This window comes from Falco punctatus (genome assembly GCF_963210335.1).
Source record: "Falco punctatus genome assembly, chromosome: 4".
Classification (NCBI taxonomy): domain Eukaryota; kingdom Metazoa; phylum Chordata; class Aves; order Falconiformes; family Falconidae; genus Falco; species Falco punctatus.
The window spans coordinates 101,577,895-101,603,915 of record NC_137583.1 but is presented as its reverse complement, the minus strand read 5'-3'; the positions used below and the strand labels follow the sequence as shown (position 1 = coordinate 101,603,915).

General features: G+C 41.3%; 1 protein-coding gene across 1 annotated transcript in view; it reads right to left on the bottom strand.

Annotated features, from left to right (window-relative positions):
• OSBPL10 (oxysterol binding protein like 10) overlaps positions 1–25,973 on the bottom strand; it is a 145,956-nt gene extending 119,983 nt beyond the window's left edge. The window contains exon 1 of the mRNA XM_080387327.1: positions 1,877–25,973. Coding sequence (XP_080243453.1) covers positions 1,877–2,181 — 305 coding nt within the window. The 5' untranslated portion in view covers positions 2,182–25,973. The remainder of the gene's footprint in view (positions 1–1,876) is intronic.
• Positions 25,974–26,021: the final 48 nt, after the last annotated feature.

Here is a 26,021-nt window from a genome sequence, read left to right as displayed (position 1 = left end):
AGCTCTGTGTCATTATACACCACTTACTCAAACAGCCAGATTTACAGAAAACTGGCAATTGATAAAGCATGATAAAGCAGCATTAAAAAAAGACCGCTAAAAATAAACAGACATTCATTTCCAAGTGCTATTGTGGAATTGTTTAAGTGACATAACTCTTTTTTCCATGAGTTATTCAGATAAAAGTTTCTTGGACATACACTGATTATACACGCTATTTCAAGCTGTCAGCAAAGATTTAATCTGCTCCCAAATACAACAAACAGGCACTTCTAGACACAAAGATTTGTAAGCAACGACCTCTATTTTTTAATTTCATCAGATTACATGAAAGCAACCTTAAAATAACTCACAGTAAAAAGAGTTACTGTTTCTACAAAAAGAGATGGAGGTGTCAAGGGGAAAAAAAAAAAAGGTGGAGGGTTGGCTTTTCATTTTCAGTGTGCATTTTAGTCATCAAAATGTGTCTATTTGGTTTTTAAACAAAATTACAGGAGGACTGCATAAATCAACAAACATACAAGTCTAATGTGAATCTAGCACCGAACTGCAGTAACCAAATGACAATAAAGGGCCTTCCCTACGTCTACGCTGAAACTGTCTAGCTTTATGACGACGAGTGTGCATCCAAATTGTCCCAAGGGTCTTGTCACTCATAGCCAGCTCACCTCTGCATGCCCTCCAGTGTATGGAATTAGACCAGCTCCTGAAACTTTTCAGGAAGTACTGCTACAGCACTCCTACCACTGATTTAGCCCCTCAGGAATCAGAATCATAGCATCATATTTAACTCCGTCACTTACAAATGCTTTACCATTAGCGTCAGAGCATCAACGTCACAGCCATTCCCACGTTCTTCCTGCTTGGGACCACTTAATAGAAGCACCAGCAGCTTTTAGTAGGTCCAGGGTGAGGAGGAGGGGTGTTGTTTTTTTTAAGGTTTCCATCTAATCCTCTAAATGTTCCCTCTACAGCATTTGCATCTCTGCAAAAGCATCACTGTGCCACCTTACATTAAAAAGTATAAGATACTCATCTTCATCTGTTCACGAAGAGGATAAAGTTTAATAACAAGAAGTAAAACCCTAACAAAAATCTCTCTAGATTTCAACAGATCCAAATACAGCATCGTTAATTCCCATCTGGCTTCAACTCTAAAAAATTTTGCACTGAAACACCAGATGCAAAACCAGACTTTCCTTGGGACTTCCACAGATGCACATCAGCCTGTGCACACCCAGCAAATTGCAGGACCAGGGCCTGTCACAGTATCAACATAAATTAGGACCTGTCAAACAGGGAGGACACAGCAAAAGAAGAGATCTTACTAAACACACAGGTAACTGGTTCCACTGTCCCACCCCGCAGCGAAAAAAATTAATAGTAACAACCATAGAACCCGGCATTTTTCACATTTATTTTGGGAGGCTTTCACCGGGTCTTCATTCTTTAGTTATCCGAGATAAACGTGACAGCGAAGCAGCCGAAGGACGGCACGCTGCCGGGAGAGCAGCACGGGCAGCGCCAGCCCGCCCCCGCCCGCACCTGCGGCGGCAGCCCCGGGGACGCCGCTCCGGCCGCGCCGCCCGCCCCCCGCACCGGGCCGCCCCGACGCCCAGCCGCTCCTCCGGTGGGGAAAACAGACGAGTGAAGCCAAATGAAGGAAAGCGGGCGCGGAGGGCAAGGAGCGTGGCCTGGGGCAGGGCCGGCGGCACAGCCCGGCCTACCTGCCCGCGGCGGCCGGGGAGGGGTCGGGGCGCGGCGGCGGCGCCAGCGGCCCGGGCACCATCTTGGGGGCGCACGGGGGCGAGAAGCGGCGCCCGCTGGGGGAGGACGCGGCCCCGCAGCGCCGTCGGGGGCCGGCCCGGCGGTTTACCTGCTCTGCCAGCCCTGCAGGAGGTTGGTGTATTTGCTGAGCGTTCCTTCCAGCACCGGCTCCCGCCGCCTGCCGCCGCCACCGGGCGCCTGCGTGCCCCCCGGGCTGGCCGCCGCCGAGCCGGGGCTGCTGCCGCCGCCTCCCCCGCCTCCATCCAGCCTCCCCGCGGCCGCCGCCCGGCCCGGCAACCCGCGGCTGGCGGAGGAGGACGAGGGGGACGAGCCCGCCGACGTGGGGCGGCTACTGCTGCGACTGCTGCTGTTGCTGCCGCCGCCCTCGTTCGCCGCCGCCGCCGCCTTCTCCATGGAGCCCCGCGGCGGAGGCTGCCAGCCCGCTCCGGCCGCGGCTGCCGCCCGTGCCCGGCAAAGCCCTGACTCACAGGCGGCGCGGAGAGGGGCGGCGCCCGAAGGAGAAGGGGCCGGGCCGCGCCGGGCGAGGGAACGGCCGCGCCGCCCCCGCGCGAGTTGTGGAGGGGAGCGGGGCGGCTCGGCTGCCGGGGCCGCCCCGCCTGCCCGGCCCGGCCCGGGGGCCGCTCCACGCCGCGGAAGCCGCGGGGGCCCCTGAGCGCGGGCGGGTGCCCCGCACGCTGGCGCGGAGGCACGCGGCGGAGGGGGGCAAGCGCGGGGGGCGGGGAGGGCACGGCACCTGCGCGGGGCACGGGGAGCCGCGGCCGCACGCGGGGTGCGCGCGCGAAGGCCGGCGCGGGCGGTGCCCGGGCTGTAACGCGTGGGGCTCCGCGCGGGCCGGTGGCGGGGCCGGTGGCGGGGCCGGGCCCCTGCGGAGCGTGGCGCCGGGGAGCCGGTCCGCGCCAGCCCGCCGGCAGCACCCGCGCGTGAGGAGGAATCGAGAGGCGGGTGGCCTGTGCCCGGCGGTCGGGGACACAACCGCCCTGCCCAACGCGCAGCATCACGTAACGAGTGTCAGCGTGCGAACAGCCATGGCGTTCATCCGGACTTTGTGAAAAATGATACTGTGGGTCAAGTCGCATCTCTTGGGGGCAGAGGATGTAACCTCAAGATCACTGCAACAAGCTAAGCAGGTCCCTCGTAAAAAGCTAAGCAGGTCCCTGTACAGCCAGCTGGGTACGAAGCTGTGTGGTAGGCGCCCTCAGATCGCTGTTGTGGCCATCCTTACTGCGTTAGCCATGGCTGTAATACGTATCTTCACAGTTACCAGAGATGTCATCATTGTTCTTGTCATTTTACAGCTGGAGACCTGAATCATAGAGGGGTGCAGAGAGTCTACGGCAAAACATGAACTGAGCTTAGCTCCAGTGCTTCAACCCACTGGAAAGTTCTACGGTCCCGTGTACTGGAGACTTTTTGAGTGCACAGGATATCATCTGGCTCCTGTCTTCTGCACCTCACAAGATACTGAAACCATCTGAACCCACATACAGTTAGAGGTTTACAGTCCCCGTATAAATCGGCACAGAGGGGAGGGCTGCTAACTCAGCTTCTCCCAGTTTTCTCTCTGGAAAATCCTACCATATGTGTTGTGGTTGGGTAGCTGAAGTGTTGGGCAACCTGATCCTGAATTATGGGTGGTTAAACTTCTCATGTTGTAGCTAAATACTGAGGCACTGCAGTCTGGAAACTTGAATTTGAATTTAGTGTTTCATTGGTGGAACATTTAATGCACATCTCTTGCAGTCCAGACAAAGATTATGAACTCAGTTATTTCTTAAAACCAAATATTTTAGAGTAACTACTTTTCCAAGACAGAGCTATTGCTTAAGATGCTCATGTAAAACTCCCCAATCGTTTACTATGGAAAGAAACTCCATGACCACAATCAGAAAACCTTCATTCTTAGGCTCAGCTCCACTCCTTCTGATGACCAGTTTTCAAAAGACATTGGAATGAACAAGGCATGCTCCTTTAGGAAGCTCGGGCCCTGCTCGCAGGAGATAAGAATGAGACTCCTTCATTTCTCCTCCTAATCAGTTACAATGACAGGCCAGACCAGTGGAACAAAATGCTTTCATGAAATAACAGTATCATCACGTCAGCCGCTGCAACACATTACCTGTATATGTTCTACATTATAGATAATGAATGCAATTTTTTCTGCCTTCCATGGAATTTACTGGAAGATAATTATGCCAGGAAAAGCAGCTGCCTTACACAGGTATAGAGATGCCTCTCCATACCTTTCTATACAGTAAAACTCAAGTAACAATGGTGTGCTCGTCAGGGAGTTTCTGAAATGAAAGGGATAACAGGCTGCAAGTATATTACAGCCCCAGGAGAATTTCACAAAATCCCACACCATTATTCACTGCTGGTAGAAGGATTACTGTGATGTGATACAATAGGAAGTCCTCCTACAGGTTATAAACTAGTTAATAAGGGGAAAACAAAACAGGAAAAACACATTTCGCCACTTTTCAAATAGAGGGAAACCACTACTCTGAGTTGGAATCTATGTTACTCAGTATCTTCTTAAATCAAAATCCCTTCATTCACTTATAGTTAAAACTAGAATCAAGTGCAAAAAATAGCAGAAGGATCTCATAGTAGTGACTAAATAGCTGATAAAATGGTGACTGAAATTTAATGTTGCTAAAAAACAAAGTAAAGCACGTGGGGAGAAAACAGCTTTTTCTGTGCGTGCATAATGATGATCTATAACTTAGCTATAGCCTTTCAGGAAAGAGATCTTGGAATAATTTTAAGTAGTCATCTGAAAACCCCATCTCAGTGTTCAAGGGTAATCAAGCAAACAGCTATGATGAGCTCATTAGGAAAACAGAAATAACAGCGTGCTGTATATAAATCTATAGTACAGCTAGTGTCTGTATACTCAGCATTTATAATATTCCTTCAAAAAGGACAGAGTCAAAAGAGAAAAGGTATAAACCCCAGTTTTTTTATGAGAACAGAGCTAACTGAACAGGGGTTTCAGCTGGAAAAACAACCAGTGTACAAAATGGTGTTCAGGCGAATAGGAATGATTCTTCACTGTTTCTCATGAAACAAGAGCTATGGGACAGGTGGTTTAAAACAAGCACAAGAAAACACTTTTTCACGTGATGTGTACTTGTAAAACTCATTATTACAAGATGGTTTGGGATGCCAAAAGATTTAAAAAGCAATTATTTTTTAAGAACCTTTTAACAAGGTTCATCAAAGTGTTTTGGATATATTCAAAGTTCAGAAAGGCCCTACACTTCTGACTCCTTGAAGACTGTTTATTGATTAAATAATCCCTGCCCTGTTCTTGAGCCTTTCTCTAAGCACCCATTAGTGGAAGGAATAAAGTACTGGAGTAGACAGACCTTTGGTTTAACCTATAGTGCAGCTTTTCATGTACTTAGGACTCTTTCCTCTTCATTAACCAAAGGTCCTTTTGAGTCAAACACTGGCACTTTATGCAGCTTTTTGATTGTATTTAAGCAAAAGAATATGTTATTCTTCTCATCCCTTTTCCCCTTCCCAGTATGTACATGCTGTTGCAATCTAACAGAGCTGGACAACCTTTCATAGCAATCTTGATATCAGTGAGCCCCTATCGTCAATTATTTTAAGTTATTCATGTTCTTCAAAATGATTGAGCTTCTATTTAGTTTTTTTACTAGCTAACTGTCTGTCCCAGTAGAGCTAGACTTCAGGGCAATACACACTGACTTAGTCTGATGCAATTCTGCATGGTGTATGCTTTGTTACAAGTATTCTTAATTAGCTGTAAATTATTATTAATAGCAACCTGGCTAATGAAGGTTCTCCCTGTTTCCAAGGTAACACAGCTGCTTTGTTACAGTCCTCCTCTAGAATGTTACTTTCACTCTCTGACCAAATGAAAATTTTGCCTCTTTCATTAAGTACCCAAAAGTATCAAAATAACTCATTATTTATCCCACCTTTTAGAAAGCAAAACATCATCAAGATAACAAATTCAATACTGTTTGCCCTTATCAGGAACAGAGATGATTCTCCATCCTTTGCTAAGCTACACAGTTTTAGCTTCTAGAACAAGATCAGCTCATGTTCCATTTGCCAGTTTCTGTTTCCTGGTCATCTTGGTTTGGGTCTCTATACCTTTTTAACACTCCCTTAGCAAACTGCTTTCTTGAATTACTTTCCAATTATTTTTTTTCACCTTCTTCCACCACCAGATTTCCATACAACCTGTTACCATCATAGTCATATGAAGGAACTTAACTATATGATGTACAGAAATTACTCCCACTCGGTCTGCATTCAAGCATTGACTCTGTTCCATGGAAATGCCCCAGGGCTTGTTCAGTTTTACCATCTCCTTCTTGCCCTACAGAGTCTGCTGGAGACACTGCTTCATTTCACATGAGCTTCGGAGACTAAAGCCATCTGCCACTAAACTGCAGGCAATACTTTGAGCAAAAACATACCACTGTGCACCTCTATCACCACTGTCTATAGATGTCAGCACTGGAATGACTCAGACACAAACCCTGAAGTTCAGTTCATGCCACAGTCACACCAAGCCTTCTCTCACTAATGCTTCCCCAGTTGTCTACAGCAACTGCCAGAGAGTGAGTGTGGCAGAGATAGAACAGTGCACAGCAGCAGCAGTATGTCCTCCAGTCCTTCCTCAGATGCAGTTCCATTGATTCCTGGACTTTAAGGTCTAGAAGAAGCAGTGACCCCTCTAACTGGCCTTTTCCATAACACAGTATTGCAATGAATTGTAATACCATGTTATATCTTACATAATGGTTTCACTTAGATTTAACCAGCATGGTGTCCATGAGTAAAACACCTCTGACCTGAGGATTTTGAGAACATAGAGAATCTGCCATTAACTTTGCCATCTGCCAACTTTAGCATTAGCTTTGCTGAATCAGTATGCATCTTATCCTCTCTCCCTGGTGCCTTTAAGCCTGCAACGTATGCTAAACATGCTTCTTTCCCACACTTCATCCTGTTGTCAGTAGCTTCTTATCCAGGTTTCTCATCCACCAGCATAACCATCATCCTAAACCTCTCTTAACTTAAAGCTGGTGGCAGGGAAACAGTCAAGAGAGGCATGGCATGCAGCAGAAGTACCCAAACCACCTTTGCTGCCAGAAACAATTGAGCTCAGGAAACAGAGCCTTGTGTGCAGGATAACTTACTCTACCACAAGGCGTTGCAAATTCATTTGGACTGAGGTTTGTGCTGGCACAGCTAGACTCTCATAGCTTGTTTACTCAGCTATGCTGCAGTGCTCTGTAATTTGCAGGTTAGACCAGTTGAAACAGAACTTGATCAAAATGTCTGAGCCTCTGGAATACAAACTTTGGGATGGTTAGCAGGAGAGAATACTTGTTTATATTATGCATGTTATATATATTTGCATTAGATTTCATTAAATGTGCATGAGGAAGTGATGTGTACAACAACTGGATGGAAGGTATTTTCTACATAGCTAGAATCAACCCTTTGAACTGCAGCTGAAGACAAATAGGAAGCCAGCGCATGAAGAAACTAAGTGAGCTAAATATCACTGACACAATATATTGTGTATTTTAGATAGTGGAAGCAGCCTTATTCTGTACCAGCTAATGTATGAACAGTTGTTATAGGTAGTTGCAAATACAGTTCTTTAAAATAGATTCATTCAAACACTGAGGCCAGAAGAAAACACTGAGACTATCTAGCATAACCTGCTGAATAAGAGAAACCCTTTTGGTTTGATGTAGAATTTCAGATGAATGTCGATATACCAAATCTTAATGGCATGCAGGCATTTTTACCCACTGTTTTTCTAGCTCTATAGTTAAACATTTAGAGATTTGAAAAGTACATGAGCTCGCTAAGGGTCAAATTCAGATTCAAGATCAGGCTGAGTTTATTCAGTGCTGCTGTGTGATATCTCAAACCAGTGCTCAAGCTCTCTTTTGTTCCCCCTTTTTGGAGACCTGAGTGGTTCCAGTGGAATCTGGCAGATTTCAACATTTATTATTCATAAGACATGAGGCTGTATGTCACTGTGAAAACACCCAGCTTAGTATCCATCCACTTTCTAGATGAATTATCTATACACCTGGAATCTTATGCCTAATTTGAAAAAACATTTTCACATCCTAAAAGTATTGCTATAGAGCACTTGTACTGCAGAGTGTATATTTATTGATAATATAATGCTAGCTTGTGCCACTTGGGCTCTGATCTCATACGCCAGCAACAGCAATTTGTGTAGTTGTTTGGTAATAGCTTGCAGTATCTTACAGCTTAAGAACCACTCTCATTCAAATTGGACCCATCTCTAATCCCCTTATTCATCCACAGCAGAGCTGTATCTAACTCACATCATCTTTAAAAATACTATTTAGGTAGCATTTGAATCCACCACACAATAGGATAACAGTTTAAAAAAAAAAAAAAGGAAAGGGCTGTGCACTAGAAATTACAAACAAACCACAAACATTTAACATTTTGGCACTGAGAAAGGGACAAAAATTCAGTTAAAACTTTCTAATGACTACTTATGCAGAAAGTACTTCAGATTACTAATTTCAGACTCCATTCTGCAAGCAGTTTCATCTACAGAAACATACTTGAAACAAATAGAACTTTCTAATGCAACATGATTGACTTTTTTACTTCACAGATCTGCATAAAAATACTCGTAGATATTTCAGTGTGTGTGACTGAAATATTTAGACATGACAAAAAACAGTATGTTTGAAACACTTTCTGAAACTGCGGAACATTGTATTAAAACAAGCCTAATATTCACTGCCTTTTTCATGACAATTTTTTACAAGCTGGGCAGATTATAGAGACTTCCTACCTTTCTATGAGTAATGTTAACACAGAACGCAAGAACCTTACAGCAAATCATGATACCTATATTCTAACAGCTTTTTACTATGAAAATAAATCTCTTGTAAATTCAATAAACTACTGAAATATATTTTGCCACTGAGTTCTAAATTTTAGCTCTCACCAATAAAACCAGTCAATAAATATGTAAAAAGCAGTAAAAGGCAGTAAAACTTTGGGGTTTTTTACAGTTTGGGGGTTTATAGGCTTGAGGGTTATACTTTGATTAACTCTAGAATGTGTGATGTGTGCAACTTTCCCCCCAAGCTAGGGATGACATTTTGTTTGCTAGGGTTCGCCACTGAGTGATTTTAATTTGGCTGATAACAGACAATTTATAATAGCTTGTGAAAAACACACGAACCAAAAATTTCTTACATATTACAATAAATAAGATTAGTTAAAACAAAAAAAAAAAATAAACCCCATAAAAGGAGTACGCTGCATATTGCCTAATTCATGCAAATGCTGGGCTAATTATTTTGTGGTCTGCAGGTTTAATGTTGATATAACAGATAAGCAACATTATGTTCAGCAGGACCCCACAGCACAGAATTGACTGTTATCTTCACTGATTCTGAAGAACCAGCAGAAACTGAGATTTATAAGAGCCTGACAAGGTCATTTATCTAATCCTCTTCTGGTTGCTGGACAGAAAAAGACAGCCGTATTTTTTTCTCCCTCTTCTCCAGTGAATTTGCTTGTAATGCTTGCTCTCTCATATCACAGTCAGCCTTGACAGGAGTATCCAGTGGAGATAACCTCAAATATGCATAGAGCTGAATTATGATTCCATCTCTCTGGTTCCTAAAACTCAGCTGTCAGCTTTGATCTTTGACTTTTGAGAGCCTGTTCTGCAAAACTGAATGTGCATTCCTACGTGGCTTGATATGAGAGTATTGGATGTGATTCCAAAGGCAGAAGCAAGTGCTAATTTTTTAGAATAGTCAAACCACAAGTTCAGGAAGCTGTCATTTTTCAGTTTAACTTCTCCTGACCTTGGTCTTTTCCACAGATGCACTGCTTAGCTGCAGTTTCACAAATTCAGACATTCTAAACTCTGAGCTCTGCCAGCTTCAGTCAATCATAAACTTCCCCCTACTATGGTCATACTGTGTTACAGCCTAAAAATAGGGCTATGGTTTCAGAAAATGAGGTAGCATTAAAGTTACAAAAGTTGTTAAAACAGATCGTAGACACTAACAACCTGCAATGACAGTAAGAGGAAGAATCCATGTGTTTGCAGACGATTTTCTTTCTTCTTTATAAGATACACAGGACAATGGAGAAATTTGTTCTAATTTTTCTGGCATCCTGTTTGTGTGAAATGAAGAAGGAATGTCTGATCTTACTATCCTATTGGAGGAAAATAGGGACCAGTTTTGGGTGACCTTGAAATCCTGATCAGGAGAGGTCAACCCCTAACTGACAAGACAGGCATTGGATCCCTAAAAAACATCTCATAAATATTTGAAACTGCCATCAGAAAGAATGATTTAAACAAACAATATAACCAATCTTTGAAGGGTCTCAGTAAGAACTTTCCCCATCCAAATTAGACTTCACTTAATCTGATGTCAGATATAAAAATTCTATAGGTCCTCCACATAATTTTCAAAACACTTCATGCAAAACAAATAAAAAGGATCTGAGATAAATATCAGATGGAACAGGACAGGTCTTCAAAAGATTGCGCACCTCCTTTCTTTTTGTTTAGAAGAGTGCTTGAACAAAATCATCATCTAAAAGCTATAAATAAACTCATATACAGCATGTGCTTCATAAACTGGAATAGAGTCTTATCCAGGGAAAACACAGCCCATACAGTAATTTAATCTGATCCCAGATTCTTTCATGTCAGAAATCAAATTCATATTGCTTTCAGTAGAGAAGGGCATGGAATTCTATTGCTAATGGGGGGAAATGGCACTTCTAGGCAGAAACAAAGACAAGCATCATTCAGTTTGAGAGAGTTTTAGGGTTTTTCTTTGCTAACAACAATGAGGACTGTCACACCACATTCGGAGCACCAGCGTGGCCTTTGGCAGTTGCTATCACCTTATTTTGCCAGCGAGATCTGTTCTAACCAAGTTTAGACAACACTTTGATAGCAACACAGGCGGCTGGTCTACTTTAGAATTCCCAGTGGAGTGGAGGTGGAGCTGCTCCAGTGTCAGCCTAAGAGCGTAATGGGGAGTTTGCCAAAAAAGGCTAGGTTAGATGCAGTCTTCAGAGGCTGCACATAAACCCCGTGTCAAAATCCTGGCAGTTAAATGCCAGGAAGTTTATAACCCAGGGAGAAATAGGAGACAAGTCTCCTGACATAACCACAGGATTTTCTTACTCTCGTAAAGCTTCAGAAGGAAAACTGGTGTTGTTTGATGATGCAGTGTACCAGAAATAAGTCAGAGGTCATCAACCATAGGCAGAGATAACAAAGCGTTTCAGGGTAATTTGAATCTTAGGAAAATATTACAAAGGAAAATAGATCTAAGCAAGCCAACCCAAGCCATGGCACAAGAAAAGAGAAGGATTTAAGGGGAAACAATAAAGCTTTCTCTGCATGAAAGTAAAATGATGCCCTGATGCCATAGGTTTTAAGATTATTTTTCTTTAGTTTAGAAGTTTTGAGGGAAAATAACACTTCTATCTACAAAAATTTTGTGTATAACACTTCTGACACATTCCTTGCACTCAAGTAATCTTCTTCACAGAGAATAGGAACTGTGTTTATGTATTCAGAGGTACTAATGACCTTATTAATTGATAAGTATGGGAAGAAATACACAAAGCAATTTCTTTCCACTTTTTTTTTTCCTTAACATTTCCCTAGTGTAAAATTAGCACAGTTCTCAAAAATGTTAATTCTATGAAGCTGTTTAAATGCAGTACAGGTCCTCAGGCTTATGTCTCTCTAAAAGGAAAAAAACAAAAGTGAGGCAAAGGTAGAAAAATACTTTTGCATCAACCTCTTTCTCAGGAAAATTTTCCACTTTAATTTAAGTCAAGAGAGCTAATGTCACCAACTTATTTTTCTTTGGCCAAGAGCAGTTTGCTTCAACCTGGGCTGGGGAGGTAGAAATAAACAGCAAGCAATATGCAGTATCGTTTTACAAAAAAAGGAATGAATATCCATTTATAGCACAGAACCAAGGTGGTGCATTTTTAATTTACAATCTGTAGTACAATGCAATTGATGTTTCTTCCTTGGAGAATAGTTATTTTCTTCTCACTAATGCTGCTTTTAGCTACCCAGGAATGCACTCATGGAAGGACTGACCAGGAAGCACATACCTTCCTGTTTCACTGGCTTCTGAACTTCCCCTACATTGTCTGTACCGTCAGTGGCACCCATTATGAAGAGCTGTACCTCTGAGAAATTTGTGTTACATAATAGAGAAGATCAAGAAATTCAAGCCCAACAGGAATCAAAGCACTTAATATAGTTGATCTCTGCTATACATCCTGCACCCTAGAGTCTACTTAATGTCACATAACATCAGAAATAAAATTAAAACACGTACCCTAAAGGCTCAATCACAGCTCTAACTCTCCAGAAATACAGCAGACAATGCAAGGAAGTTCAAACACTTACACTATGTATACAAAAGCAATAGGCACCATTAAAAGAAAAAAAGTTGAGAAGGTCGCCTTTTTATGGTGACTGGTGCTGAAATACATGGCAAGTTTAGGCATCTCCTGTTAATATAGGTCAAAGGAGGCAGTGAAAATGCAGCATAGTAATGTAAGAAGTACAATAGCTGTGCCATAAAATGAAACACAGAAATGTTTTATCTAGCGTACAAGGTTACATTAGAAGTATCTGTGGCTGAATAAATACTGAAGAATCAAATTTGTTTTCTCATGAAGTAAAAGAATATTGAAATCTAGGACACAGCTGAAAAGCTTCAGAAAGCACTGAAAAGACTGGCAGATTTAGAATTAAATCTAGGCACATTATTTAGAATTAGCTCAAGATCTACTCAGTCCAAAGCAAGGCTTCTAGCAGATGGATGGCAGTCTAATTCATCAGAATGACTAAAAATTGAAAATGCCAGTAAAAAGGACGACACAGGTATGAAGCTCACATCCTCAGGGTAATAAGGAATACGCTTACAAAGCTCAAAATCAAAGTCAAGCAAATAACACAAAAAGCCTGTGATAGCCAACACAATCTAGGAAAACATGTCACAAAGCATACTTAGGAAAGAGAAGCAAAAATTCTGTTAGGTCATTTTTCAAGGGTGCACCAGCAGAGTGCACAACATCAAAAAGGACATCATGAGGCCATCATTAAGTCTGATTAATTCCTCACAGGAATTGTACCAGGAGATGAATGGACTGTCAGCTAGAAAGCAAATGGGAAATGTATTGCTTTGTGCCTCAGTGTCCAGCTTAAAACTAACGCATTGCCAGAACTGCACTTTCTGATAAAGTACCACTAATAATAGAAGATAAGCAATAGGACCTAGATCTCACAGTGGTTAGCTTTTCCTACAGACATAATACATTAATTAGGCTATATTTCGGTAAATTATAACAGTGTCAAAGGAAAAAAAAATCCCAACTTTTTAATTACAAGTAACTAACATCCTTGGTCTTACTAAGGAGGTCATACTCAGAGGCAAAGGGAAAACAAAATAATTCAGGTTGTTATGAAGACATCTTCCTAGACAATACAGAAGTTCTCACAGAGTATAGAAATGAGCTGGAGTGGTTGAAGCACTTCACATTTCATGCCTCCACGAAAATTCCCCTTGGCCTAACATACCCCTGAATGCATTATTTTGGGAGTCAGAGGGAAAACAGAAGAACCAAAAAAGGAAACGCATTTAAACATCATGGAAAAAATATTCTGCTCAGGCATGGATTCCAAAGAAGTCAGCAAATATTTAAAAAGGGAACGTGTTCCATTTCCTCAAAGGGAAGGAATACTTAGGGAACATGGCTGATGCCAAGGATTTTTCTTTCACTGAATGCATTCTCAAAATCTTTCAAATACATCTGCAACAGCCTATCCTGAAAAGTTTATGTATTTCACTTTTCCCTTTGAGAAAAGACTAAATAATATTTTTATTTAATCCAATATTCTAATAAAATCTCCAAGGTTTAAAGGTGCAAGAAAGTGCTCAGTTAATGTGGTAATTAATGACTACAAAGACAAATTTCCATTTCATTATAATTTGGACAGCTCACACACTTCAGAAGACTTCTAATTGCATTACTGTGATTAATTTTGAATGGTCAAACCATGCATGTGTTGTGCAAATTTTAGTGCCTTCGAGGCCAACACACTAAACAATTAAAAACTTTCAGATATATACTATTGCAAACTTGAAAGCTAAGCCATAAACTACATTACTAAGTTCACTGTTATTACAGCAGATTAATTAGCCATGCAATGGAGTTTATGGGTGCACAGAAAGACAATGCATCATCTCTACTAGCAGCAAATATGAAGATCTGAATCTCCAAGACAACTGATAATATTTCGTCTAAAAGATGCAGCAAGTTTTATAGCAATTGAGAAAATAAATACAAATGAGAAGAGGCTTCATTATCTACTGTGTTAATTTATTCTTCAATCCAAATGTTTTTTACACCATCTTGGTATCCGTTCTTACATATTAGGTATATACTAGAGCATCAGAGCAGAGGAGACATGTTCGCAGAGATGGGGATAAACGTAGGGAGCATACTCTCTTTGCACTAATAATTGTAAAGAATTTTCCTCTTTAAACCAAATGCATACAAATTACACTATTAAACATTCTAGAGCCTCTCTACATAAAAAGAGAGCTGGTTTTTTCGAGACAGTAGTTTGTAGCATGCTGTTGACTCTCAGAGTGGATTTATGTAAATAAAAGTGGTTTTATCCCTAGTGCACATTCAAAATTAAAACTCTTCTACTGACAGATATCTGTTGATATTTACTGATATCTGGTGATATCCATTGGTATCTACTGACATTTACTGGGTTTAATTCCTGTTAGTAGTGACCAAAACTCAACTCTTCTTCACCTGATTTCTTAATCAACATGATTGCATCTTATATTCCCATCATTTATACCTGCACAACTCTATCCACAGCAACGAAGGGGATGAGTACTTCAGGCTCTAGAACATTATTTTAGGTCTGAATACCATATTAATACACATAAGCACTACAAACAATGAAGTTTTTCTATCCAAAATTAAAGAAAATCAAAACTAGTGATGAAATTGTTAGCATCCCCATAGTTCGTAATTATTTTTCTAAAAACTTGCAGGGATTATTTTTTTTTACGTTGCCTCCCACACCCAAGTAACCAACTGAGGCATCACTCAGGAATTTGGAAATCAAAGCTCTTTTGGAAACGCCTCTGTTGAGCAGGGACTTAAGCTAGCTGCTAAAATCAATGGAGCTATCCATAAACTACAGATTTTTAGTATTGCTATGAAGAAGATCCCAGTCTTTCTTAAACTTAAAGGGTAGAGGAGCAAATGAGGTCCAAAGAAGGAGATTAATTCAAATAATTTACTATATATTTAAGATTTGTAATAAAAATTGATGTTAACTGGCTGTAAACTTTGCTTTGTGTCACATCTTGTTCAGAAACATTCAGTCTAATGCCTTCTTTGTCTCCCATCTTGGTCTGTTGTTCAGTCAGTTTGCATACAAACTCTGTAAACCAAAAAAAAGTCCCCATATGTTTAAACTTTAGCTGCGTGGAACAGGGTTTATTGTCGGGAAACAGCAACTCCCTCTAGTGCCAAAGGAGCATCCTCATTCACAGTACAGTGCGATTAATCTCCAGTGAAAGTCATTCTTTGCTGATTGGTATTGTGTTCTTGTTATAAAGTTGCATTTGGAAGTCTGTTGCTGGGCTTTGTTGTATCTGCTAATGCAAGTATAAACAGGCACAAAAATTTAATAGAATTTCTGTGCTTGCAAATTAGAACACTGCCAGGCATTGACGGTTTTTTCTTTGAAACAGATGATGTTAAGCACACTGAAAAGCTTTGGTTTACATACTCAGACCCTATCGGACTGACACTAAAGCTGGCTAGATGCCATCTTTGAAAGCTGTTTCAGAACCCCCTGGCCTTTCACAATTTATGGTGTGTGTGATTTCCAACTAAACAAACACACTGAAATCAGTCACAGTTACTCTGGATGCTAAATTTTTCCAGGTGTTGATGCTTGGGAGGTTAATATGCATAGACACTACCATGGAATTTCAAAACAGAAAGCTGGAACACCCTCATGGGAGTTTTTATCCTCTGCCAGTAAGATAAAGCAAGTCCTATGCCCTTGAGTTACAAACTCGCTGCAGCAGATCAGTTCCATGGAGGACATTCCATGCTGGCTTGATATGCCAATAACAAGGTTTGGAGGCAGCTGGTACTATTGGATGGTACATACTCTACACAGACATCACTGAGATTGTCACACTTGACAAAGTATTGCACACAAGAGCTGTACAGCTTGCATTGTTTTCTGATGCACAGCAACGGAACAGCATGAATGTAAGTGATAAAGGCAAAACCCAGCCTACTGCTGGTGAGGAATAAAATTGCATCTCATTAGAGGCGACCAGAGGCAGCAGGGAAGCTGTCCATCACACAGAGGTGGCTAGCCCGCAATGCCACACCCGCACTCCATCCTGAACCTACAGTAAACAGCAGGGGTGGAAATGAATAGGAAATGGGGTTTACGGAGAAGGTCTCCCTAGAAACTCCTGTTACAATGCTCTAAAACTTAGACAGTGATCTGATTTCCAAAAACGTGCTTTTAAAAGCCTTTGTAGGATCACTTATTGTGACCTACTGTCTAGAAAAAGAATGAGTACAGGAAACAACCAGCTGCTCTGCTGCCTTAAGGTCAGAAGCTGAGGTACAACCGACCCCTCTTGCAGCGTATGTGGTGGCCATTTATAAAGCAGACAAGCACAGGGCAACATACACGCCCTGTGCAGATCCTGCAGTAAGGTATGTCTCTGTATGTTGCAATGAGGCAGAGTTCTGTACAGTGCACAAGCTAAATAGCATAAAGCCAGCACACAGAGAATTAGGGTCTCTGCAGAGCACATAGAAGGGGTGGGCTAAGAAATTATATGTCTATCCCAGTGCAACTACCACGTACAATTTAGCTTTCTTGCTCCTGTAGGCTATACTTTTTTTTTTTTCCCTGGCATCACTGGCACGCTGTGAGTCCCATACAGAACTCCTGCAGATTGTATGGCTTTACACAACTGACACCCCACAACCTTGTTTTCATCAACAACCAGCCTGGCTTAGTACTCAGCTCAAAGGCTCCCAACCTTCCTTCCTGCTATGAAGAACCACCCATTGCCAGAATGTTGGATGAAATCTAAATAAGTAACCAGCCTGGTTGCCCAGGCAGAGGCATGGATAAGGTAATTCACTTAAGTCTGCAAAAAATCTGTTAAGGCAGCGTTTCTGCATCTATTATGTATTAATGAAAAATTGGCTGGCATAGTTGCTGAAGTTTTTGTATTTTGCATGAGGAGTTACTAAGCTACTTTTTACTAAATACCATATTAGTTTTGCTTGGCATGTAGAGTGTATTTTTAAGATATAACATGTTGTAGATATAGATTTTGTTTATCCTACATGATTTTTTTATTTTTAGTATGATCTCCCATAATAATAGAGTGATTTGCTCCAAATCTAAACCAAGGGAATAAGATGTTTTCACTTCCAGTCTTAAATAGTTTCTTAATCTAGAATAATTTGCTCTTTGTATATACCTTCCTTGTATGACTGAGTCATGTGTTCCTTGTTACTTCTTATGGCCCTAGTCCCTAATTCTGTGTAACTTTACTCAAATAAACTGGTTCTGCAGCTGCTCAAATGAGTGAAGTCAGAGAGGAACACAAATAAATTACCTTTCTGTGCAGCTGATCTTTGTCCTGTTGTTAGTCTTATTGCTGTCAGCAATGCAGGATAGGCACAGGTGCATGCACGTAACTAAGAAAACAGTTATGCATTTGCTGTGCTAAAAGTTAATCTTATATAAACCTGTGTCATTATAGCTTTTAAAGCTAATGTAGAAAAATGTTTCTAGGTTTAAGCTGTCAGGAAACAGCAAGAATGAGCTGCTTTGCAAAGGAAGGTGAGTCAAAAGGATGGGCCAGGATGGCAAGCAGATGGGAGCAATGCCCTTTCTAACAAGGGTGTAGAACCACACACACCTGAGCAAGAAGAGCAAAGCAGGTCTCGTGACAGTAACCAGGTTCAACCAAAAGTCCACTGATGGCCAGACAACTCTGCAGACACCTGGCAGGTCTAAGGTCAACCCTGGGAGACAAGGCAAGATCAGAGGTGGCAAGGTACGAGGCCAGGCATCACATACATGGAACATAGTTCAGGCAGGAACTGACAGCAAGGCCTGAGCTGAAATGCAGCTCATGAGCTAACGGGTGGAGTGTGCATGGGTGGAAATGTGCATCCTGGTCCCATCTGAGGTTTCTCACAGCTTTCTCATGACCTAGCTCTTCACAGAGCAGTCTGATCCAAAATTACACAGTTGTGCTACACCATAGCTGCCTGTGAACAGAGGCAGCCAAAGCCTGGGAGATGGGGAAATTACTCCAAATCAGAGGGGGCTTACAGAAAAAGATGGATACAGGCTGGGTCAAGGCAACTAGAGCCTGTGGGCTCACTGAGGGCCCAGATAGTAGCTTAGTTAAAATGTTTTATAAAAACTTTTCAGCTATTCATTTCCATTTAAAAATGGAGTACTCTTCTCATATTTCTTACTCTCTTTACTACATCAAATGTTCATGAGCCCATACACACCAAGGTTCTCATTTTGCTTAAAATTAACCAATAGTTACTTTCCAATTTTAGTACTTAACATTGACTGTTTTGCAGTTAATTTATATTGTTTATTGTTTCTCAACATGTACATTGTAAAAAAACATATTCCATGGTTCTCAGCTCTGTTTCTCTTGATAGACAAGGCAGTTCATTAATTTGTTCCAAAAAATTACAATGACATTTGAATGCCACAAAAAAATAATCAATTACGGAACTGCATACAATTTCACATGGTCTACGTCAGTAAAGGCTATCAAACAGTAACAAGCTGAGTTTCAGACACAACTATTGAGAGCATCAGCTAAACATATCATCAATCTAGCAGGAATTGCTGGTCACAATTATTTCTAAAAATCAGTCAATGCATGTTTCTACAATAATTTTATCTGAGTGTTTTCTTCAGGCTGCATAAGACTGAACATCCAATATACAGAGAGAAATTAAGGCATACATATCCAGATCAACATTCGCTATGTAAATACAACTGCCTTCACTGTCTCAGTCTTATTTTGGAAATCCCAAACTTCATAACTTGTGTTACTAAAAAAGCATGGTGAAAGCATTGGGACTGTCTTTCCAGAAACTTTCAATCTGAATGTGTAGCTGTGTGCTGATTAAAATTCATTCTAGATGTAGTAAAAGTCACTGGGGCACAGTAGAGAGAGACTGTAAGTGATCTATCCTGATTCCAGATCATTGGACAGCGCATCAGACTCCATTATGGATGAGAAAACCATGTAGTTACTTAGCTGTGCTTCCCATCACGTGATTGTTGGTTACCTCCATGAACTTCTGATTCCGTAATTCAGCTGACCAGATAGTCATTTCACATCTTGATCAGCTAGAAATAGTACCAAATCCAGACACTTCTTCACTATCAGATCCTTCACTGCAATGATGTATTGATGCCAGGTGTCCATCCAGAGTTTCCCAGCGTCAGCATGATGCTAGTACATGACACTAATTATACAAGAAACCAGTAGTAGTAAACAGCAATGCTAAGAAAATCCTGACTATTGCTTGTTAAGAGCTTGCAAGCCCACTCAAAACTCGCTTACATTAATATGTAGAGGCAATGATACCAATGAATGTACAGCAGATCTGCAGTTGTCTGTGGCGTCACAGTTATAGACAAAGAGGCACAAACTATTCCACTCCGTTTAAAGCAGAGTTTTCCTCCTCACAGCATTCCCTGGGGTAATGGTACATGCAGGGAGAGACCTGGTATTCTTTTTGTTCCTAGCTGAGAACAGTTATGTCAGATGGACACTAGCCAGTGCAGTTTATATAAAGATACAGATTTTAATTTCATTGTGCTTCTGCCATCCCCACACTCACCCCCAATAATCCCCTTGCAATCAATAGACTGTAGGAAAAAGGGGTTTTGGCAAAAAAAGAAAAGGTGGGCTTTTTGCCAAATTTTTGTGTAAAATTTCATTGAAACAGAGATAAAGAGTAAGTAATTTCAATTCCCTCCTCCAAAACCTCAGTTATACCCTATATGTGCTTGATAGTAGCCCTGTGTAAGCTGTAGGAAGACAGTTCCATGGATTAGGGCTTACAGCAGAAGGAGGCTCTTTCTAGAATTTTGTAAGAGACCCAGTCACTGCACTGTGTGGAAGACAGAGCAACTGTGCAAGCAAGAGTTACTGCAAAGCAGAACTCAGCAACCAGAGCGGACATAGCTGCAATAAGCACCAGAATGGAGGCACTGGTTAGTCTTCAGCAGCTTGTAAGGGTCACATCAGAGATACTGACCTATGCTTTACAAATTGAGTGTTTTATCAAAGCCGACTGTTAAACAGCAGGGAACTAGGCCTACGTTCTTATACCACCACCATTCTCCTAGCTTCCAAAGACAAAGGTCTTTGTTACTGTTTGATTTGCAGAGGAAAGGTTAGAAAGCAAGCATTCCCTGCATACCAACTGAATGATTCGGTAAGGTGAAATGAAGATGAGTTCAGTTTCAATAAGAATGGAAGATAGAAAAGAAAAGAATGATCTGAAGCCGCCTGCCCTTCAAAAAAAGGGAAAAAAATCCACATATGTAGAGCAAAGCTTGCTTTTATTTTTTTTCTGTAGGGAACATCTTTTAATACTATTCTTATGGAGGAGAGAGCAATAACAAGCAAATCTTCTAAAAATAGTTCTCTACTGCCTAAAGGTTGTAGGCAAGAAACACCTACCTGACAGACACATATTTCCCCAAATCAGTTTTGTGTATTGCCCTCAGCCCACATAATTCTGTCTCTGTTTTATATTTGGACTCTCTATTCCAGAATACAAATCTAGCAGTAGTAAACTGCTTAGTCAGATGTTTAACTTCTTATGCTATGGGCTGAGACAGTTGTTCAACAAACACTTTAAGCCACAAAAAACAGATAACACAGCTAATTCTTGTATTTGATTTTCTGCAGAGACTGCACAAACAACTTGTGTGTCAATACAAGGTGGAGGAAGAAAGTGCAGAAAGGGGAGTATGGCCTTTTTCCTGACCCAAAAGGTTTGGCATTACCCTAAGTAATAATGATGTAACATAAAAGCTTAATGGAATAATTTGTAACAAATTACCATCAGTAATAGCTGAAAGAAGTACAACATGGTGGGCATGCAGAGGAAAAAAACAGTATCAGCAGAATCTGTAAGATAGAGAAAGTCTTTATGAAGAAAAATGAGACTTTTTTTCCTCAGATTTCTCCTTATCTATTAAGCTTTATAATTTGTACTTGACCTAGGTTCCCAGTTAGATTAAAATTGTATTTATCTTGTAAGGCCTGCCAAAATGCAATATGATCTCCAAGCAAAGCTGCAAACATTCTTTCTTTGAGAACAGAGAGGTGATATATTTGGAAGACTGACATATTTTGAAGGTGCCTGATGACCTTGCATGAAGTGGGTAGTTCTCTAAAAATAAAGTAAGTCTCAATGTAAGGAAGAGTAAAATGGCTTTTAACCCTCAAAATACCTTCCTTTTCTCATTAACATCTTATCCTCAAAAATGCAGAACAGTCAGCCAAAGTAGAGCAGGACCGGGACGTGTGAGGTAAGAAAGGGACTAGAAGAGAAACGTTTGAATGAAAGTGTGGAGAGCTGACAAAGTAAGCACAGAGAAGGGATGGGAAAACAGGTTATGTGAAGAAAGAGTGAGGAGGAATAGGTGGTGGTGTTGAAGGGAAGGAAATCTGAGTGGGAGGGAAGGTAAAATGTTTGTGCCTCTAAGCGTTTCCTGGCCTTCATGTGTGTTTCTTTTCTGGGGACTTTAAAGTTACCCACAAGTCACTGGGAATAAAAACCCAAAACCTAAAAGCCAAACCTAACTCCTTCCCAATCTGTACATCTTCAAAAAAGTCAAAGACTCTGGGACATGAAGAGTGCTTTCTTAATTCTGTTATTCAGTAACATCTATGTTTAATTTAGGCAGGACCTCATCCTCATGTCTGTCTTTAATTAAGACGCTTTAGAAACTGAGTTGTCTTATGAAAATATTAATTACTATATTTTAGCCTTCTTCCCTTTGAGGTCATCTACTCAGAGAGGCTGAGCTGTGCTAACTAATCCATATCCATAGTCAGGCTAAAGAGCTTATACTACTAAAGTAAGTCACACGGTTTTGCCAGTCCCACACTCACACAACAGCATGTATGTAAAAGAAATTCCTACAAAATCAGCAGAATATAGAATGACTCAAGATGTGTTTCAAGAACTGAATATGTTCCAGTGCAGTAATTACCTAATTATATACAAATTAGATTCCTATCTTTTGTACAGAACACTAAGAATAAAATGAAACTGCTGTCTAATGCTTTCAAATGTATCCTAAGAAAACTATTTTTTATAATAATCTATTCAAATAAGCATATTAAGTGGAAATTTTCTAACTAGGTAGTCAGAATTGTTTTCAGAAATTTGCAGTTAAAGCTAAATATTTTATACTATTGTGGCTGTCCTGTATTTTCTAGTTGTCAGATGTTTCTGCTTTGTACAGGACTCTTTGCGTTGTAGATTAGCACTGACATATTTTATTATCTCTGGGTTCTGAGTTTTGAAAGGAGCTTGTCCAGTTTTGATAAATGCTTGGACATCAGACAAATAGAGAACTTCCTAGAAAAAGAGGAACAGGCATCCTAGCAATATCCAGGACAGTTAAAACAGATCAATAGATTAAGCTGTTAAGTGCAATGACTCTGCATAGAAGTAGTCTAGAACATGCAACTAGAGAATCTCAGAGCCTTATACTGCCCTTATATGAGTTGTTTTTATTCTTCTTAGTGGATGCTTAATCCATGTGTCTTTTTCATCAGCATGTATAAAGTCAAATGAAGCACTGAAGAAAAAAATGGATCTATCTCTATTGACATTGGATCAACAAACCACTTAAATACAGAGGAAAACTGGAAAACAAGAGCAGTGATCTCATTGTGTATTACTTTCTCCCCCACCCAGAATGTATTTTTGTTTTATTAATCTTCCTCTTTTTTTTTTTTTCTTTTTCCTGTAATGGAATTATAGGTACCAAACTATCTGCTTTCTGACATGCAGATAAATTTGATATTGACTTAGTCTTTTGAGGTGTTGACAGATCAAATCTGTTAAGTCTTAGTGGTGGTTTAATAAACCCAGATGCCTGCTTCACCTGTCAGAGGGGCTCATACTGCTGGCATAAGGGAATGTGCTCCTGCCTCGGTTGCTTCCATAAAGCCCAGAATCTGAGGGTCTTCAGACCTATAATTCAGGCAAACAGTTGTCTGCCTGGATCTTTTAGAACCCACAGCTGTCTGTCGCTTCCCTTTGGCTGATTGTAGTGTAAAGTTCAGAAGAATGGAATACGCTCATATCTGTGACTTCAATTCATTGATTATACCTGGACTGTCATGGCTTCACAGTGAGGATATGCTGGTTTCTGAGAGGCTGCTGTTCTGATTTCCCTGAGATTACCTTTCAGATTCCCTTTGCTCCTAACCCATATCATAAGAAATTTAAGGTAAGATGCCAGACTCTGAACCCAAGCCACTAAGACACGAAAAGTAATTTCTTCTGCCAACCTTGAGAAAAAGATTAAAATCTCCAGCTGAGGTTGGTATAGCCTGCTAGGATGGGAGGACAGTATCTTCAATCAGTACAGCTAGATTGCCTGAACCCATCTGTCTGAGTCTGCAGATGAGGCATAGAGGAATATTTTTTTCTGTTCTTGCTAATGGTAATGATCTGGTAGCACTTACTTTAACAGTAGAAAGGTTCTCTGTTGCTCTTTCATCTCCACTGTCTGCAATGTTTTTATTTAAAGGATTGGCCACTTCTTACGTCAGATGTGGCTTAAATTAATCAATACTCTTATTAATTGCCCTGGCAGCCAAAAGGGCAAACTGCATCCTGGGGTGCATTAAACACAGTGTAACCAGATTGTCAAAAGAGGTGATTACCCCACTGTATTCAGTGTTGGTGTTGCCTCACCTGGAGCGCTGTGTGCAGTTCTGGGCCCTGCAGTTTAAGAAGGATGTGAAGGTCCTTGAGTGCATCTAGAGGAGGGCAACAATGCTGGTGTAAAGGGCTGGAAGTAATGTACTATAAGGATCAGATAAGGACTCTGAGCTCGTCTAATTTGGAGAAAAGGAAGCTGAGGGGCAACCTCATTGCTCTTTACAGCTTCCTGAGGAAGAGAAGTGAAAAGGGAGGTGTTGATCTCTTCTCCCTCATACCCAGTGATAGGACACATGGGAATGACTCAAAAGTGTGCCAAGGGAGGTTTAAGACTGGACAGTAGGAAGTGTTTCTTTACTGAGAGGGTGGTCAAACACTGGAACAGGCTTCCTAGAGAGGTGGTTGATGCCCCAAGCCTGACAGTGTTTAAGAAACATTTGGACAATGCCCTTAACAACATGCTTCAGCTTGGTCAGTTCTGAACTGGTGAGGCAGTTCAACTAGATGATCATCACAGGTCCCTTCCAACTGCGATTGTCTGTTCTGTTCTAATAGGTTAAAGTCTCTGAAATGGTATGGGTAGGCCTCTGCAACATTCTTCTGCAAGGCGTCTGAGGATTCTTCAAGATGAATACATGTTTACATTATATTTTGGCTGTTAACAGAGTTTGTATAAACTTGAACTGTTTAACTAGACAGCAGTTTAGTTCATGGTGAAAACGTATGTTAAAGTTCAGGTTGCAGGCTGCCCATAAGATAGTGATAATTCTGTGTAAAACACAAAAACACACACACAGCCTCATAAAATGCTGCAGACTGATGGACCATAGCCTTCTAGACTGTTGAAGAACTGTCAGACTTAAGAGAAAATCTACAGAAATCATAATATGGCTGTATTTTTCATATTTCTTATTTTGCTGAATAGACTTCTATCTTATCTGTCCCGATCATCAAAATGATCTTGAAGGCTTACATTAAGGATGCACTTTTGGCATCATTTTAATTCTCTATTTCATTAAGTATTTAAACTCCACTCACTTGTTATTCAATTTTATAGGACTACCCTGTCACTAATCCTTCAAAAGCTAGGCTGGATATTATCAGCCCTGGTCTTCAGATACTTAAGGCACTTCGTGTGAGCCAAACACTCCCTCACAGGACTCAAACAATAATGAGATGTGGGTTTTCTCCACATTAGGAAATGCTACCAGTGGAAATTGAGATATTAGTGCAAGCAGATTGGATTTGGGCATGTTTTGGATTTTTCCCCCTCCCCGTTCTGGTTTAGTTCAATTTGACAGCACACTGCCAGTGTGCTAAATGAAAACCCCACTTTTAACAGAAAGGAGAACACCAAGTGACCCATCACACTGCTACGGTGACGATGACTGAATAGGCAGCTGCGCTGGTCCAACTTTTCCTCTCATGTAGCCTCTCACTGAAGAAACATTTCAGGAGCAGCTAACACAGCCAGGCCACTTGGAAAAGGTCTGCCACAGCTCCCTGAAAGGAAAAGCTCCAAAGGGTGTTACTGTCCTCATACACGGCTTATTCTAATAGACGGGGGCACCCCTGTTCTACAGAGACCCGAGCACTGTGTTTGAATGCCTCCAGGGTGTTATTAAATACAGCTAAAGCTGTCAGTAGAAATACACCTTTGGCAAAAAAGTGTATCACAAATGACTCAAAACCATCTTACCAAACCAACGGCTCACCTGCATTTTTTTTCCCCTCTCGAGAAGCATGAGGGATGAGGGAACAACATGATTTTGGCTAAAGGCTGAGGGAAAAGAATATTTGACAACACTCGTATTTCTCTCAGTAAGATCCCCCACACACACACACCGAGGCCTGAGCCGCTTTATTACTTGATACATTGGTGCCTCCGCATCTGGGCACTTCACAGATTTATTGGGAGGCTCTTCGGTGCTCCCCTGGCCCTAGGAGACAGCACAACAGTTTTGTCGTGCCACTTATGACTGAAATGTACAGTGTTAAGGTAGAAAACGGTAACTAACAACACGGCCCAGTGTCTGAGGCACTGCCAGTTTTGGCCGAGGGCTCCCGCCACGGAGGGCGAGGCTAACGGCAACGGCCCACGGGCCGTTGCCGTT